A 14,718-nucleotide genomic window follows, 5' to 3' on the forward strand; every position below is an offset into this window, starting at 1 on the left:
CCATCTGGCTTTTGGACGCCTGGGAGCCTGCCCCAGATGTAAGCTAATCTAACCTTTAGGCGGAAAGATAGCCACCAAACACCGTCGACGCCTGCTGTCTGCATAGATCAAGCGCCTAGCAAGGCTAAATTACGTGAGCATTTCTGTGCTGCTAGCCACTCAAGGCCCTCAATAATAAGAGTAGTTTTAGCAGCATGATGTCAACTTCACCTTCCTTCTCTTTTCCCTTACCATCTTGGACTTGAACCGTCTCGAGCAATAGCTAAAAACCCGTGGAAAAGCGGTAACACCGCACAAAGCTGAAATGGCTGTGAACAGAACTGCGTGCGCCAGGCATTTTTCTTTTTTTTTTTTTAGACAGCTGACGGCCGATAATTCGGACGAAATCCCTTCCTGAACGGATGATCCTCTCACGGGAAGGGATTTCCTCCGGCGCACGATTCGAATCAGCGGAACGGCGCGTGGTGTATACATGGGCCGGATAGTCCGGATCGAGGACGGGTCCCGGCTTAATTCGAATCACAGCTGCCCATGTAAACAGGGTAATTGACAACCCATGTGATGGTGGAGAGGAGTCCTACCTCCAGGCTTTCTTAGCTTCTATTGGCGTCCCCTTGTCACCTCCGAGCCATGTCATATCAGGAACTGTCTTGTCTTGTGCACCTTGGCAGTCAGGCATACACAGTGCTTCAGCCATTTACTTTTGGTCATCATTAGGTGTTATATAAGAGTTTGCCCTTCCTTGTTTTCCCAGTTGCCAGAGAAATGGGCTCACATCTAGTCTGGAGACTGTGGCTTGAATCCCAGCAGTTCCAAGGGGATAATTTTGGCCATGATGCATGCATGATCAAAAACCAAACATTATCCGGTTGTTCTCGGGCCTGCATAACCTGGGACAACAGACTGGTGGCTGTTTGAAATCATGTCCAGATATAAACTTGTGGGTTCACTGGACAAGGATATCCAAAAAAATATTTGATTGGTAATGGCAATGTATAGCTATTATTTTTGAAGCTATTATATTAATTTGGAATAGTATTCAGACTATTTTGCATGTCATTAGGGCCTTTTTATTTCTTCAGCCATTTTAAGATGTTCACACTTACTTTCTCAAAGCTATAATGCAGAACACATGGGCATGTGAAAGTGAATGGATGGTTTGAGGCAGGGTGTAAGTGCATCAATAATTAGTTCAACTTCTTAATGGAAAAGTGTGATGCCTGACATATACTCAGTAATGCTCAAATTGAAATCCAGGAGGACTTGCTTCACATTTTGTAAGTACCTAGTCCCAGTACCTTTGTACATCATGTAAATACGCAGGCATACCAGGAACCTGTATTCAGTAAACTGCCCCCATCTTATATGCATGTGAGACAAAAGATCTGGCATAATAGGCCTGAAACATCCAACCAAATTTATCTGGGCTGCTTTAAAACAGGGCCTAGTGTGATCAGATGGGATTAGACATGAGAAGGAGGTATGTACTCTATAGAGCAGCAATAGCTGTTAAAAGGTGTGATGTCTTGGCATGATGACAGACATGTGATACAAAATCTTGATACACACCTGAGCAAAAGTATTTCATAGGCTAGGGCAGACAACAAGAGGTAGTTTTCAACAGGACACTGTGGTTTCATGTGACCACACCTTATGGTGTGTTGTTAAGATGGGTGCAAATAAGTGTTGGCAACAAAATTGACCCAGATACATCACCATAAGTACATTGAAAGCATGCCATTGCCAAAAGTTGTATTTCTGCAGCACATCAACAGTTTGCAAAAATTTGTTATTTTTTTAGCATGGGTTCTTATGGCATCATGGACCTCCCTGTAAAGTAAGGACAGTCTTGAACATGCCAATGATGTCTGTTTTTCCAAGGAAAATGAAACAGGCCAGCACAGGCCGTGTTAGCCTCCGGCTGTAATCAACATGCAGCACTTGCCAGTAGTAATCAACTTAAAAATGACTGGATGCAGAAGCTAGTTTTTCTGGCTAGTTTCATTTTGGGTTGAGATACACTCATTAGCACACTCAATGTCATCCTTTAAAACTTTGCAGTAGCTCGGGGCTGTCCTCCCCAATGCAAAATCCTGTATGCTCCCTTTGTGGATGTGCATACACAGGTTCAGGCTATGACTATGCACATATGAGATGCATGATGCATTATTAAACTTGTGAATGTTCATTGACATTCATGTTGAATTGGGTCCAGAGTTCGTGCTTAAAGAGCAGAGGTGTTTCTGCTGCTCACAGAGCATTGTGATCTTAGCAATATGGATCTGCTCACAACAATATTTGCCAAATTTGGTGCCAGGGCTGTTCATGTCTGCTGGTCTACCGCTCCATGCAGTATGCTATGAAAATGGGCCACCATTTATGTATGGTACACCATGTATGGTTCATGATGTATGACCCACCATTATTTGAAATGATAGCCACCAATAATATCAAAATATCATGTGTTGGTGTGTGCTCATATTTTTTGCTTGTTTTGACATGGTTATATAGGTTATTGCCAACAAAATGTGCAACTCAGTTTTGGAAACATTTTTGGCACACAAAACTGGCAGATGTGAACAACTGGGCAACAAACCTCAGAAGCTTTGGTTGGATCAGATATTTTGGGTTAAAAAAGTGTTTCTTGCCTAAACCATCACACAATCCAGTTAACAAACTTTTCATAGCATACAGAATTCTGAGACTTTTGGATGCACTGCCGACTTTGCGCCTTCTGCTATGCATTGAGTTTTAATGCAAAAATTGTTAATCATCATGTTTTGACAATGGTGACTTCTAGATGTCTGAACATAGATATGCATCATCTTGTCATGAATATAAATCCTTTCCGTGGCCCACTGGTAAGGGAAGGTGTCGAGAGCTTTTCTTGATGCATCGAGCCATCATGCTTTCTCACACCTTACAACGTCACAAAATTGTCCAACCTTTCGTTTGGAGTCCCCTAAATTATTAGATCATTTAGAATACATAAGTATACAAGTTGATACATCATGAGCTTGATGGCGTCCGGCCCGCCGTGGGTGACGGAGCTCTCCTGTTTGGAAGCGCCACCATCCGCTGCGTGATGGAAGTGACTGACGAGCACTGGCCCCGTCGCTGGAGCGGCGCCACGGGGCACGCGCGTCAGCCCGGCGCGGCGCCGCTGCTGACGCGGTGCGGCCCGGCCCCATCGCCGCTGCGCGCACCGGAAGCAGACCGCCGCCGGACGAGGGGGGCCGCTTTGTGCCGGCCGCGGCCGGCGCCGACGGCAGATGGCCTCCTTCCTTCCGGCTGCCGGTAGCCGGCGGGCATCTGGGTCAGGACGCGCGCAGCCTCCGGCCCCGCCCTTCACGATGGCCGCCGTGTACAGCCACGCTCGGACGGGTCGCGTCCCGCCCGCACCGCCCCCTCCGTCCGCCGCTCGATCGGGCCCGGCTCCGGTTGCCGGCGGTATTTGTCGCCCCCGGGCTCGGTCGGGATGGGGGAAATGGATTTGGCGATTCCATCCAGACGGTCGTTGGTTGGTTGGCACGCGTTGGCGCCAGATTGCTTATTCTCGCTGGACTACTGAAAACGCTGATAATTAGCTGATAGAGACGCAAGGTCGTTGGCACGAGTAAACGGTGGCATAGGAACTGTGGCATTCATGAGGACAAACTGTGTATGTAATCATAACACTTCTGCTCCCTGAAATAAATCGTCCAAATCACATGCAGTCTTGTAAATTTTAATGTTGCAGCTTTGTGGGGACCTAAGAAGTCCCTGTAAACTTTTGAATCAGTGTAGAACGTAGAACCCAGAAGAAGGAGTTGCGATAAATAACGTCATTGAACGGAGAACGAACATCACATTGCAACTAGCTGCACCGCATACCGGGTTTAAGACCGCGTCGACGACCGTGACCTTTTGCGCTGCATCCCAGCCGTGGTGTGATCGTTATCGCAATGCGAGGCCCCTGCACTCCGTGCTGTGAGACATCCCTCTCCGACGCTGCTCCGCAGCAGGGGCGGATAAAGAACTTACGAAAATTGGGGACACGTACGCTTGGTACGGCGTATGACGGGTTTGGTGGGCAGGTTAAGCACGAAGCATTCATGCATTTGCGATCTTAAAAAGGCTAGTTTGGTGTTTTATTCCTGAAAGCCTTCCAGAACCGTCAGCCAACATTTAGGAGTGCTCGCTGTAATATATACTCACCTTGTTGCCGCGCCTTGCGGGCGGGCAGAATGAGAAGAAAGAAGATATGACGTCTGTGGCAAGTGAAGCTGCGGACGCGAGACGCTTAAGAACTGTAATTCTCCGGCTTTTCCCTGAATGTGCAATCAGTGGCATGTGCGAAGACGCCTTTTCCCAACGAGGCAGTCCAACCGGCAAGCTACTTTACCAAGCTTCCGACATGTGTGTCATGCTTGTCCATGTCCCCTGAGGGAACGAGGTTTCTGGCGCGGCTCTTTTATGAGATGCCTAGTGGACGCGGGCGGCCGGTCATGTGACGGCATTATGCGTCGCTAATGTGTGGGCGCAAATCAATGCGATCAGCGAAAATTGCTTTGGAGTTGCTGGGGTCACGGTAAGCTTTGCTCAGATACGACGGTTTTCAAGCCAGTCCTGGAGAGCTCTGCTGTGTTAAAAATGTTGAATACGTACCTGCCGCTCAGCCAAAAAAACTTCAGCAGAAACATCAAATCCAGGCAGCCCAGATCCTCGATCCCGGACCATGAAATGCGTCTTCCGCGAATGGACGCGCGTGTGCGTTATTCCCTGTGAACTGTGTTTATAGTTACCCTGTGCCAGGGCAGCCGCTGCGCTGCAGCAGCGCAGTCGCCCGGCGTGAAATGTTCGCGTTCTGAAGTGAACGTGCGCTACCCTGGCGCCAGGGTACTCTCGATCGTGCGTCGTCCGCGTGCCGGACCGCTGCTGTTTCACATGGCCGGCAGCGGTCCGGTCCCCGCCGGCGCGGCCGGCATGTCGGGCGGGGCCGTCCCGTCGCACCCGCCCGCCCGCCGCCGTCGCCGCCGCCGCCGCCGCCGCCAGCCGGCCGGCCGGATCGATCTAACCGGGGGCGTGTCCGGCGGCACGCGGCGGACGCGGCCATCCCGGCGCGACCACCGCCGATTACACAGGTGCCGGCGCGGAGCGTACGGCGCGGCGGCTGCGGCGGTGCCGTGCGTGAGGGTGTGACACGCGCTGTCGACCGGATGGCGGGTGCCGCTGCCGCGCTGCTGCCGTCGGCGCCCGGGTCACGCGCCGTGCCGGCCAGCGGCGGCGGTTGGAGGCGCGCGCGCGCGCACGCTGGTGCCAGCCCAGGCCCCCCGGTCTGGCGCTGTCGGCCGGTGCCTGCCGCGGGGAGGTGAGGGCGGGCGGCGTCGGCTCCCGGTGCCTGGTGGTCTGTGTGTGGGCGGCTCGGAGTCCGGCCTCTGCCGGCTGGCGCGCCCGGCTCCGCGACGCCAGGCGGCTTTCTTGGCCGTGCAGGTAGTATGACCAGACCATGACTTGTGTCGTGTGCAAGTAGCGGACTCGCTTGCTGTTTGTGATATGCACCGCCGTGCCGGTGAAGGGGCCGGTGCCGGTGGACCCGCGTCCCCCGCAGGGCGGGGCGCGTTTGTTGACCCAGGTACAGCCGTGTGTACAGAAGTGACCGTGCAGTACCCGTCCGCCGAACGTTTCGCTCCGTGTCTCCGTGACATAGGTGCCGCGGGGCCGTCAGCGTTCGGCGCCGGGTGGCTCGCTGCCTCGTCTTAAGCCGGATTGTTGGGCGGAGCTGGCTCGGCTCGACCCGTCAGCTAACGCGGGGCGGCCGCAGTCCTGGAAAGTGTCCACCGGGCCTCAGTACCGAGCGCTGCTGAGTATGGTCAACGCAACGCAGTTTTCGCTGACGGAGCGGTGATGTTGAGTGCTGCACATGTGGTCGGAGCCGTCTGCTGTGTCTGCGAGCCGGTCGATGGCGACTTCCGACTCCGGTCCTCCGCCTCGTGAAGGCCGGTAAATAACTGCTCGCATCGTTTCATTTGTCGTGTCAGTTCGAATTAGGGTCGCCGGCCCACGCGCGGCAGGAGGACGCTGACCTTTCCGCAGATCAAAAGCACCACGGGGCCCTCTAGCGGCCAAGGCAAAAAGCTTTACTGAAAGTCATTATTTTTCCCGGCGTTGTGGGTTTTGTATTTGATTATCACATTGGATGTAACATATTTGACATGGGAGAACATGTTCGTTTCGGGATCTCTTGTTCGTCTGTGACACGTGATGTCTTCTTCCCACGCCAAGCCCTGGCGTAATATGAAGTTATTATTCGTGTCTTCGCCACACGGCTTCCGCGTCGGCAATCCTATCTCGGCCGGCGCCGGCCAGAGCCCCGGTGCGGACTCGTTGCTCCGCGGGGTCGGCCTGTTGGATGCACGCTGGTGAGTGGGTTTTCGCGACTGCGGGCGAGCCTACCGTGAGCGTCCCGTCAGCGGCCGCTTCGTCGGAGTACTGGCCTGCGGCTCTGTGTGTGGGCTGTGTGCCGGACGCCGGTCGCCCCATCAGACCGGCGTGTCGACTCGAGCCGGCAGGCGTCGGGACCGGAGCCGAGCCCTGTTCCCGGTCGGCTCGGGTCGCCACGGTCAGGCCCGCTTCCGGCCGTCTCGTGGCGCTGGCGGCCGCCGGGCCCGTGCCGGCAGGACACGGGCCGGCCGGGGGAGGGGGGGAGGGGTTGTCCGGATAGGGGTGTGGGGGGCTCGTTGCGCGCTGCGGCGGACCCGGTGGCCTTCACTGCGGCGCCAGCGACGGGCCACGTGCCCCCCGACTCGTCCAGCGGCAGGCGGTCCCTCGCCGCGCTGCAGCGGCTTCGTCCGGATAGCTCGGCGCGGAGGACGTGGATCGGACGTGCGGCCCATGTCGGCCACCGGCGCACGCGCGGGCCGTGGCCGCGTTCGGCGCCACTGGCGGCAGGACGTGCGGCTCCCGGAGCCGCCGCCGGGGGCGTGTGGCTGAGCGCCGGTGCTGGGGCGCCGGCGGATAATCGGACATACGCGTCAACTGCCGCAATGGAAATGTCCTTGCAACAGCGGGATAGCTCGTCTTGGCCTGGCGGCAGTGCTACTTGCAGAACATTTTCCGCACACGCTGCAAACTGTGCTGACTGCTCTCGTCTTGTTGACGTCCGCGAGACGATTCAGGCTCCTTGGTGGTGTGTCGGGCTCGTGGTACCCGTATTAGGCCGATTGGGGCGGTATCGGGTTGGTCAGAAGTGCCGGGATGTTTGTTTTCAGGGACTGGGCGTGTGTGAAAATTTTGCCAACTTCATTGTTTGGAAACTTTTTCGAACCTCAGCAAATGTGGAGCAATGGGATTGTGGCCGGGTGCGCGCACTGCAACTGAAACATCTCGGAAGAAGTACAAAACTCTACTGGTGGTGCTGGTAGCCGTATTCCTTGGTTCAATGTCGGCAGAGTCTCACGGCAGCGTGCGATGTCGGCACTAGTGAAGGGGAGCCTCCCTCCTCACCATCCCCTCCCTTCACACACTCCCAGCACCCCGTCCTCGGAGCCTGAGGTGAATCCCGCCTTTGCGGACGCTGTTGGAGGCTGAGCCAGCTGGAGTGGGATTAATCTCGGCTGTCTAAGTGGGACGCAGTTGAGAGGTGTGTCCCCTGGAACGATAGTGGGCTCGCCCAGCAGCCTTCAGCGAAGTCATTCATTACGGACAATCCAGGACGCGGCAGGGATTGGATCATGATGGATGAAGAAGTTTGAGCAAGTGTTGTTACGTTGTGAGCGAAAGTTACGTGCATGAGTCGCGGCGACTCACATGTTAGGTTAAAGCACGGATATTTGGGAGTGACACGAAGCGCGTTTTACCCTGGCGTTTAGCGTTGGACAAAGTTGGCGCCCGTTTCCTTCTTCGGATTGGCCACGCGTGCTACGCTGTCGTACATGCTGTGTTTTGGCAACGAAGCCAGCTGTCTTCCCCTGAAGTGTCCTGCCCTTTTGCAAGCTCAGTGCGCATATGCTTTTGAGCTACGACGCACGCTGTTTATGGCTTGTGGAATTGATCAGTTGTTTGGCGGGAGTTCTGCTAGTTGCGGCTTGATCGCCCGATTTGGAGGCTTACGGACCACTTCGCGTTAGTCAGCTTCTTTGAGCGCTTAGACGTAGCGCCGCCGGGCTACAGACTGGAAAGTTAACGTGCTTCCTCTCGAGTTCCGTTTGAAATTCCAGGGCTGTTTTGTCGAGAACAATAGGCAATAAGCGCATGGGGTCCGCTCGGTTAGCTCCGCCGGCGCTGGAGGGATGTGGCATGGACGTGTCCCGCGGTCGGGCGGTCGTCGCTGGCTTCTCCAAACTGCCCATGAGTGCAGTGGAGCGGTCCGGACGGGCCGGTGACGCTGGATGCACCCCCTGGCGGTGTCGGTTGGGCCGGCGGCCGGCGCAGCGGCTCTGATTCACTGCCGGCTGATCGATGCTGGACCGCCCCCATCCCTGCCGGCCGCCCCCTCGGCAGGCGCCGACGCGCCCCGGCCAGACGGCCCGCGCCGGCCAGCCGGCCGGCTCGCCTGGAAACTCAGGTGAACGGGGTGGGGACCATGCCTCGGTTGCTGGGCCGGCACCGCCAGTCCGTGCTATCCCGTCTTGTCGGCCGGCGGGTTGGCTTGGTCGTCACGGGCTGTTGCCTGAGACGTGCCAGGAGGGAGAGTGGGCGGAGCACTGTGATGGGAACGAGGCGGAGAAGGCTCGTCCAGGGCACTGACACAAGGCTTGTGCTTTCCCGTTGCGTAGGGCGGGTCTACAGCGGTGGCGCACGGGACCTTTTGATTCTATGCTTGCTTCCCCGATCCTTTGCAAAGCAACAAAGTAAGCCCGTGGAGTGGTAGTGCCGCAGCGGAGTGGTAATTTTGTTGATACGTTTCCATGATAAACCTTACCAGGTGGATATTTGTTCTTGGAGCAACCGTCTGTCGATCAGATCAACTCAACATATTTGGGGATTTATCCACAGCTATATGACAACTTTTGCCCTCAACTTCGGCCATTTCTTCGCCTGACACAGCCTGGAGGAGGGCGTGAGCTCCAGCAGACCACCACAGGCCTCGAGATGGGCTAGCCTGTGATGAGTCAAACCTCGAACGTGAAGGAGTGGGGCACCCGGGTCTGATGGCAGGGAACATGCGTCACGTCATGTTTCGGTACTGCGTTACCCGCGACCGGTGACGTGCCCGTAACGGCTGCGTCACGCGAACCCCTGCGTCACATGAACCCCTGCGCTGGCAGTGGCGGGCTCCGCTGACCCCGGAGAACGCTGGCCGGTGTTAAAATGAACGCGGGCTGGTGCCGGCAGTGACGGAGGATTACGGCAGGCGGGCTGGTTGACGTCGACAGCGTTTAATCCAGGCCTTGCATGGAAGTGGACGATGCGCCGACTGAGGCCGCCCCAGCATATCACAGGGTTATGTTGGTTATCGGTGCGTCGGTTTCGCCGCTTCGAACTTGCGATATCGTTTAACACGAGTAAAAGAAGATAAACGCATGGTACCGCCGGGAGCGGGTGGTCGCTGCCGTCGGCTTTTGAGGCGCTGATCGGGTGTTGGGGCGAGTTTTGATGACGGGGGGAAGGGTTGGCTGATTTACTGGTCAGCTGGCCCGATGGTTTATTGACCCGGATTGAACCGTGGGAAGATAGCTGTTGTGAGCAACGCTGTCCATGAGGACATTGATCATATTTATATAACTAGAGTATTTTGTTAAAAGTGATAATTCTAAAAATCTTATTATGATTGCTTGACAAAGATTGGTTTAGATCAAAACGGCACTGATGTGCTGTCTGGGACAGGCTCGTTTATCATTGATGGCGGTAGTTTGACTAAAATCGGCACTAACGTGCTGGGACAAGCTCGTTTACCACGGTTGGGGATGACAGCAGGCCGATCGTCACGGTCGGCGATAGCTGCGGTTGGGGATGACAGTAGGTCGACCGTCACGGTCGGCGATAGCTACGTTTACCACGGTTGGGGATGACAGCGGGCCGATCGTCACTATCGGCGATAGCTACGTTTACCACGGGTGGGGATGACAGCAGGCCGACCGTCGCGGTCGATGATGGCTATGTTTACCACGGGTGGGGATGACAGCAGGCTGATCGTCACGGTCGGCGATAGCCACGCGCTGGCCGTCGCGGTTGGCGGTGGTGACGTGCCGGCGGTTTCAACAGGGGGGTCGGTCGTTACGATGAAACTTGTAGTGGGTGGCGCTAACCTTCACATGTGACGTTGGTGACGCTGGATGACATAGCGGCGTCAGTCACGGATATCATATGTCATAAATCAGTGCTGCTGATCAGTGCAGATACCGTTGCTATTAAAGGCGTTGTTTCACTGAGCCGGTTTTCGGAGCAGTGGACACCCATTTAGCGTATTTTAAAGCATTCTAGTCACAGGTGGATGACCGTTTGCCACACACGGCGAAGACCGGGTCGCGGCGCGTGGATGTAGGGATTATGCAGGGTAGTGCCTGATGGTGTCCCGGTGCTGAACTAGGTGTTAGGGTCAGTGTATTGTTGTTCATGCGCCAGCTGTTGGCCTCCGTCGATCACTTAAATTCGTCGCAGAATGCACGAATACTGTTGGCGCGGATAAAGAGAGGGATATAAGAGGGATGACAGCCCATGCTGGAATGTGAAGAGTTTTGAACGGACTGTTCTGTGACGGGAAGGAGGTCATGCCATCCTTGCATAGCTCGGATGTCGCAGAAGGGGGTGCAGTTTCGCCCTACGAGAGGCCGCAGGGCCCCCACCCCATCCCCACCCTTCCCCCCGCCCTGCGATTTTTCCGGAGTAATTTCTGAACGGTTTGAGCATGGCGCTGATGGTTGGGTACCAGAGTTTACCTCATTGTTGACCCTGCTCTGGGGTATGATCAGAGGCGCACACAAGTTTCCGGTATGCAGGAGAGCGACGGTTTACGGTGAACGGTCTGCTCAGCATAAAATGCTTGTATTTCCTGAAATGTCAAGGTCCTGCATCCGCCACTGATGCTGGAGATGATAGTGACGGCCTTGAAACAGGCGTGGGTTCGGAGGATTTATCTGTTTTAACCAGATGAAAGTTTTTAGGTGGGCTCGCTCTCCTTGCCGTACTACTGAAGTTATCGAAATAGTCGTCCTGACAAGCTAGTTCATACCACGAGTTTCGTTTCAGATTTTGCTAACTCAAATCGAACTGGCATCCCCTTCCCCCGCATGGAGTTCCAGCGGGATTAATTCCAACTGGATAGGGTCATAGAAGAAAAGAGATTATAGCATAGCGCACTTCAAACCATGCCGTTGGTACCAATGATTGGTATGCCACACTGTTGGAAGTCGACTCATAGGTCATGACATTTCAATATCTGGCACCATCCCAAGGTCTAGTGTGTCGCCGTTCCGCTGCCGCCCTGTCACACCTATATGTAGAACACCCACCGCTCGTAACTCATGGAGCAACATGTGAGTATGCAGCAGAATAAGCAGGAATTCTGTACATGGATAAAACAGGAGGTTTGAGTTTTGCGCAACGGGCACGTGGGTGAGGATAGCGCTACTGTAGTTCGGTATGTGGAGCGCTAGTTCGTAATGCATTAATGCACGGTGTTCCGTCACACGCGTGGACGACCAGTGACCTCTCCTGACCTTCATCGCGGGTCACGTGAGCGGACCGCGTGACTTGCCAAGGTGCTTGCAAATAAATTACGGCTGACCCGCACTTCTGTACTGGTGTGTGGCATACGGCTCTCATTAAATGAACCAATTTATAAATAATCAATGGTGATATTACTATTAAATGAATCACTAATCGCTGGTAATATTGTTAGTACCGGTGCGAGTCAAGTCGTGACTAAATGCAGATGCCAAGCTGTCTAGGACGGCGCTAAATGCGTACACACTACGCACTGTACACTGGTACTGCTGCGGTACACATGCGTACACACTGGCACAGCTGCGGTACCGATGAGGTGCCGGCACTAGTGCTGTTGAAGTTGGGCGTATCGGATGGGATCCAATGTCGAGTCAGTCGTCAGGCTTGATGGAAAAAAGAAGAAAACGGTTACATTGTGTGGATAGTCGTCCGCCAGTTATGGCGCACAGAGGTATTTTGAGCACGAAGCATCCACCCGTACGCTTGTTTCTTGTTTGTTGGTTTTTTTTACATTTCGTCGCGCTCGGTGTCTGGTCGGCGCCGTGGTGGCCTTCCTGTAGGCGCACACGTGCGCGCGTACAAATGCCGGTTTCCGTGGCTGTAGCGTGCACCTGAGCCCGCAGCGCTCGGCGCGTCGACGCAGTATCTTCGATATGTGTCACGCGGGACAGTCTGGCCCTGCTGTTTCGAGTTGGGGAATGTCGCCAGCCGTGTGGTCGGGTGGCGTGTCCCGATCCTGTGCCCGCCAACGACGCCCGTCCCGGTGCTGTGCCCGCCAGCGACACCCGTCCCGGTGCTGTGCCCGCCAACGACGCTCGTCCCGGTGCTGTGCCCGCCAACGACGCCCGTCCCGGTGCTGTGCCCGCCAGCGACACCCGTCCCGGTGCTGTGCCCGCCAACGACGCTCGTCCCGGTGCTGTGCCCGCCAACGACGCTCGCCCCGGTGCTGTGCCCGCTAACGACGCCCGTCCGCTGTTGCAGCCTGCCGGCCTCAGCATGTCGTCGACGCGCCCGCTGCTGCTGGCGTCCGCCCTGCTGCTGGCCTCGCTCCGTACGGCGTTGGCACGTGAGTATTGAGCGTGTGCGCGTGCTGCCGGAAGCTCATGGGGGTGGTAAGGAGCGAGTGGCACTTTCGTGTTGAAATTTGATTGGCACTTACGTGGGGCTGTAGGCTAGGCGGGACCGATTCCGACTGCAAGGTCAGATTTTCAAGCTTGTCATCACAAGTTTCATTTGAAACATTGACTCTCGCGAAATTCTTCCATCGGGCTATTTGCTCTTGGTTCTGGGGAATTAACCCGTGTTAGAACCGGAATGTAGTTTTGTAAAATAAGTTAGGAGAGCAGAACAGGGAAAAATCGCTAACTTGCTCCCAAGATATAATAAAACGGTCTTCTTCTCAGATTTAACCAAGTCCCTCTCCAATGCGGGGGGGGGGGGGCGGGGGCTGGAGATTTCCGTCAGTTCACAGGTGACTACAGCCGTGTTCGACAAGATCTGCTTTAACTTTGTCTCAATTTAAAAATAAAAAAAACGCTGGTCCGTGGAATGCCACTAGAGTTCAGCTTGCTTCTATTCAGATTCAGAATCGGATCTGGAATCGTCCATATTGTCGAGATTTAAGGCTGATTTGGGCCCCTAGCGTCTGGAGGGGTTCTGAATTAGATTTGGTTCGAATGTCCAAGAGCTTCAGAGTGACGGTGGGCAAGTTGGAAAACAATGACGTCATGATCAAGGCATTTCTTGAAATGGTAGAAACTGTGCTTGATCTGTTGTCAACAAGTCGCATAGCATGGAGATAAACACAAAACGGTATCAAAATATATCTTAGGTGTGCACGGCATTTAAGGAAGGTTAACAGTAAAGGCTTTCACGTATATGTATGCCGTACTGAAACTGTTCGTCCTACAAATTTTCAATATAAAAACGAACACTTGGTACTTCGGGAGAGCGTGAATGCTTTCCTCACGCACCCATGAACGGGGCCCTAGGATGTGTTGTTGAATGTACAGTGGTGCAGACAATTCACACATGCTCTAAAGCTTGCAACACCCCAGCCCTGGGATATCAATAACATCTTTAAGTTCTGGCGATGCTGCTCTATTGCATTGCTTATACCGCATATATTTGGTTTGATTTGGATCATATTGTGATTTAGAATTCCCATTTTGTTTGATTCGGGAAGAGGGTCGAAATGAGGCCTGATATCATCGACCAATTCGAATCACCATTCCAAAAGTAAAGTTGTTTCGAAGCTCGATGCGGTTTCCAGTTATTCTGAGTCGATCGCTTCGATTGATGCGGCGTCACACCTGGCGCAAGTTTGGCCGTTGCTGACGACCTTCGGAGTGAGTCTGACGGTAGCATATAGCATCTTGCCGGCGGAAATACGGCATGCATTGCACTCCGACCGGCGGAATCCCGGTGGACCTCGATGCATGAGATCCAGCTCAATCTCGTCCGTCTCGCCGCGAGCGCCAGTGCCCTGCCGCAGCACGTGGCGCCGCGTTGGTGAAATCCCAGCAAACATCTCTGCTGTGTGTGGCTGGCGGCCGGTGGCCTGATGGCGCCAGCCGTGACTCGTGTTAGTGCTGTATGTAGCTTCGGCTGCCATTTTCAGGCTGGAGATTTAAGCTAAATATTTTGCTTGTTTGTTGCTTTGGTGGTCTCGATTCGTTTCCTATCGTCACGTGCAGTGATTACTAATCTCGCGCAGCGCGCGCTTAAAGCCCACATCATGATTTATTGTGTACGGAAGGTATTGAGCACTAGCCTTGCAGAGTGCAAGCAGCATGGGGTATGCTGTCATAACACCCATATGTTGGCCGTACAAGGCCCAGTCAACCAAAGGCACCCGTCCTGCATAGGCCTGCTGGGATCGGCCATGGAGTTCCCACACTTGTATTGGGCTGTTTTGTGCTTTGCGATGCGATCCAAGTTCGCAAATTCAAGCTAAAATGCATGTTCGCCAATCCTAGTTGAGTTAAAGTAAAATAAGGTGCAAGTTTGTGTCAGTCATTCGGCTTGTTTTCTTACGAGTTGCATGCCGCCAAAAGGAACCTGGCAAAATGT

The 14,718-nt window shown here is 54.4% G+C and overlaps 2 protein-coding genes across 4 annotated transcripts in view; both read left to right on the forward strand.

Moving 5' to 3' along the window:
- LOC119090157 (neuroglian-like) overlaps nt 1-3,933 on the forward strand; it is a 51,388-nt gene extending 47,455 nt beyond the window's left edge. The window contains 1 exon segment of the mRNA XM_037212948.1: nt 3,923-3,933. Coding sequence (XP_037068843.1) covers nt 3,923-3,933 — 11 coding nt within the window.
- Nucleotides 3,934-5,316: 1,383 nt separating this feature from the next.
- Nucleotides 5,317-14,718, forward strand: part of Nrg (Neuroglian) — a 43,579-nt gene continuing 34,177 nt past the window's right edge. For all 3 annotated transcript variants that reach the window (XM_037212500.1, XM_037212499.1, XM_037212498.1), the window contains exons 1-2: nt 5,317-5,350; nt 12,628-12,712. In XM_037212500.1, coding sequence (XP_037068395.1) covers nt 12,643-12,712 — 70 coding nt within the window. In that variant the 5' untranslated portion in view covers nt 5,317-5,350; nt 12,628-12,642. The remainder of the gene's footprint in view (nt 5,351-12,627; nt 12,713-14,718) is intronic.

This window comes from Pollicipes pollicipes, unplaced genomic scaffold (assembly GCF_011947565.3).
Source record: "Pollicipes pollicipes isolate AB1234 unplaced genomic scaffold, Ppol_2.1 Scaffold_3087;HRSCAF=3621_pilon_pilon_pilon, whole genome shotgun sequence".
Classification (NCBI taxonomy): domain Eukaryota; kingdom Metazoa; phylum Arthropoda; class Thecostraca; order Pollicipedomorpha; family Pollicipedidae; genus Pollicipes; species Pollicipes pollicipes.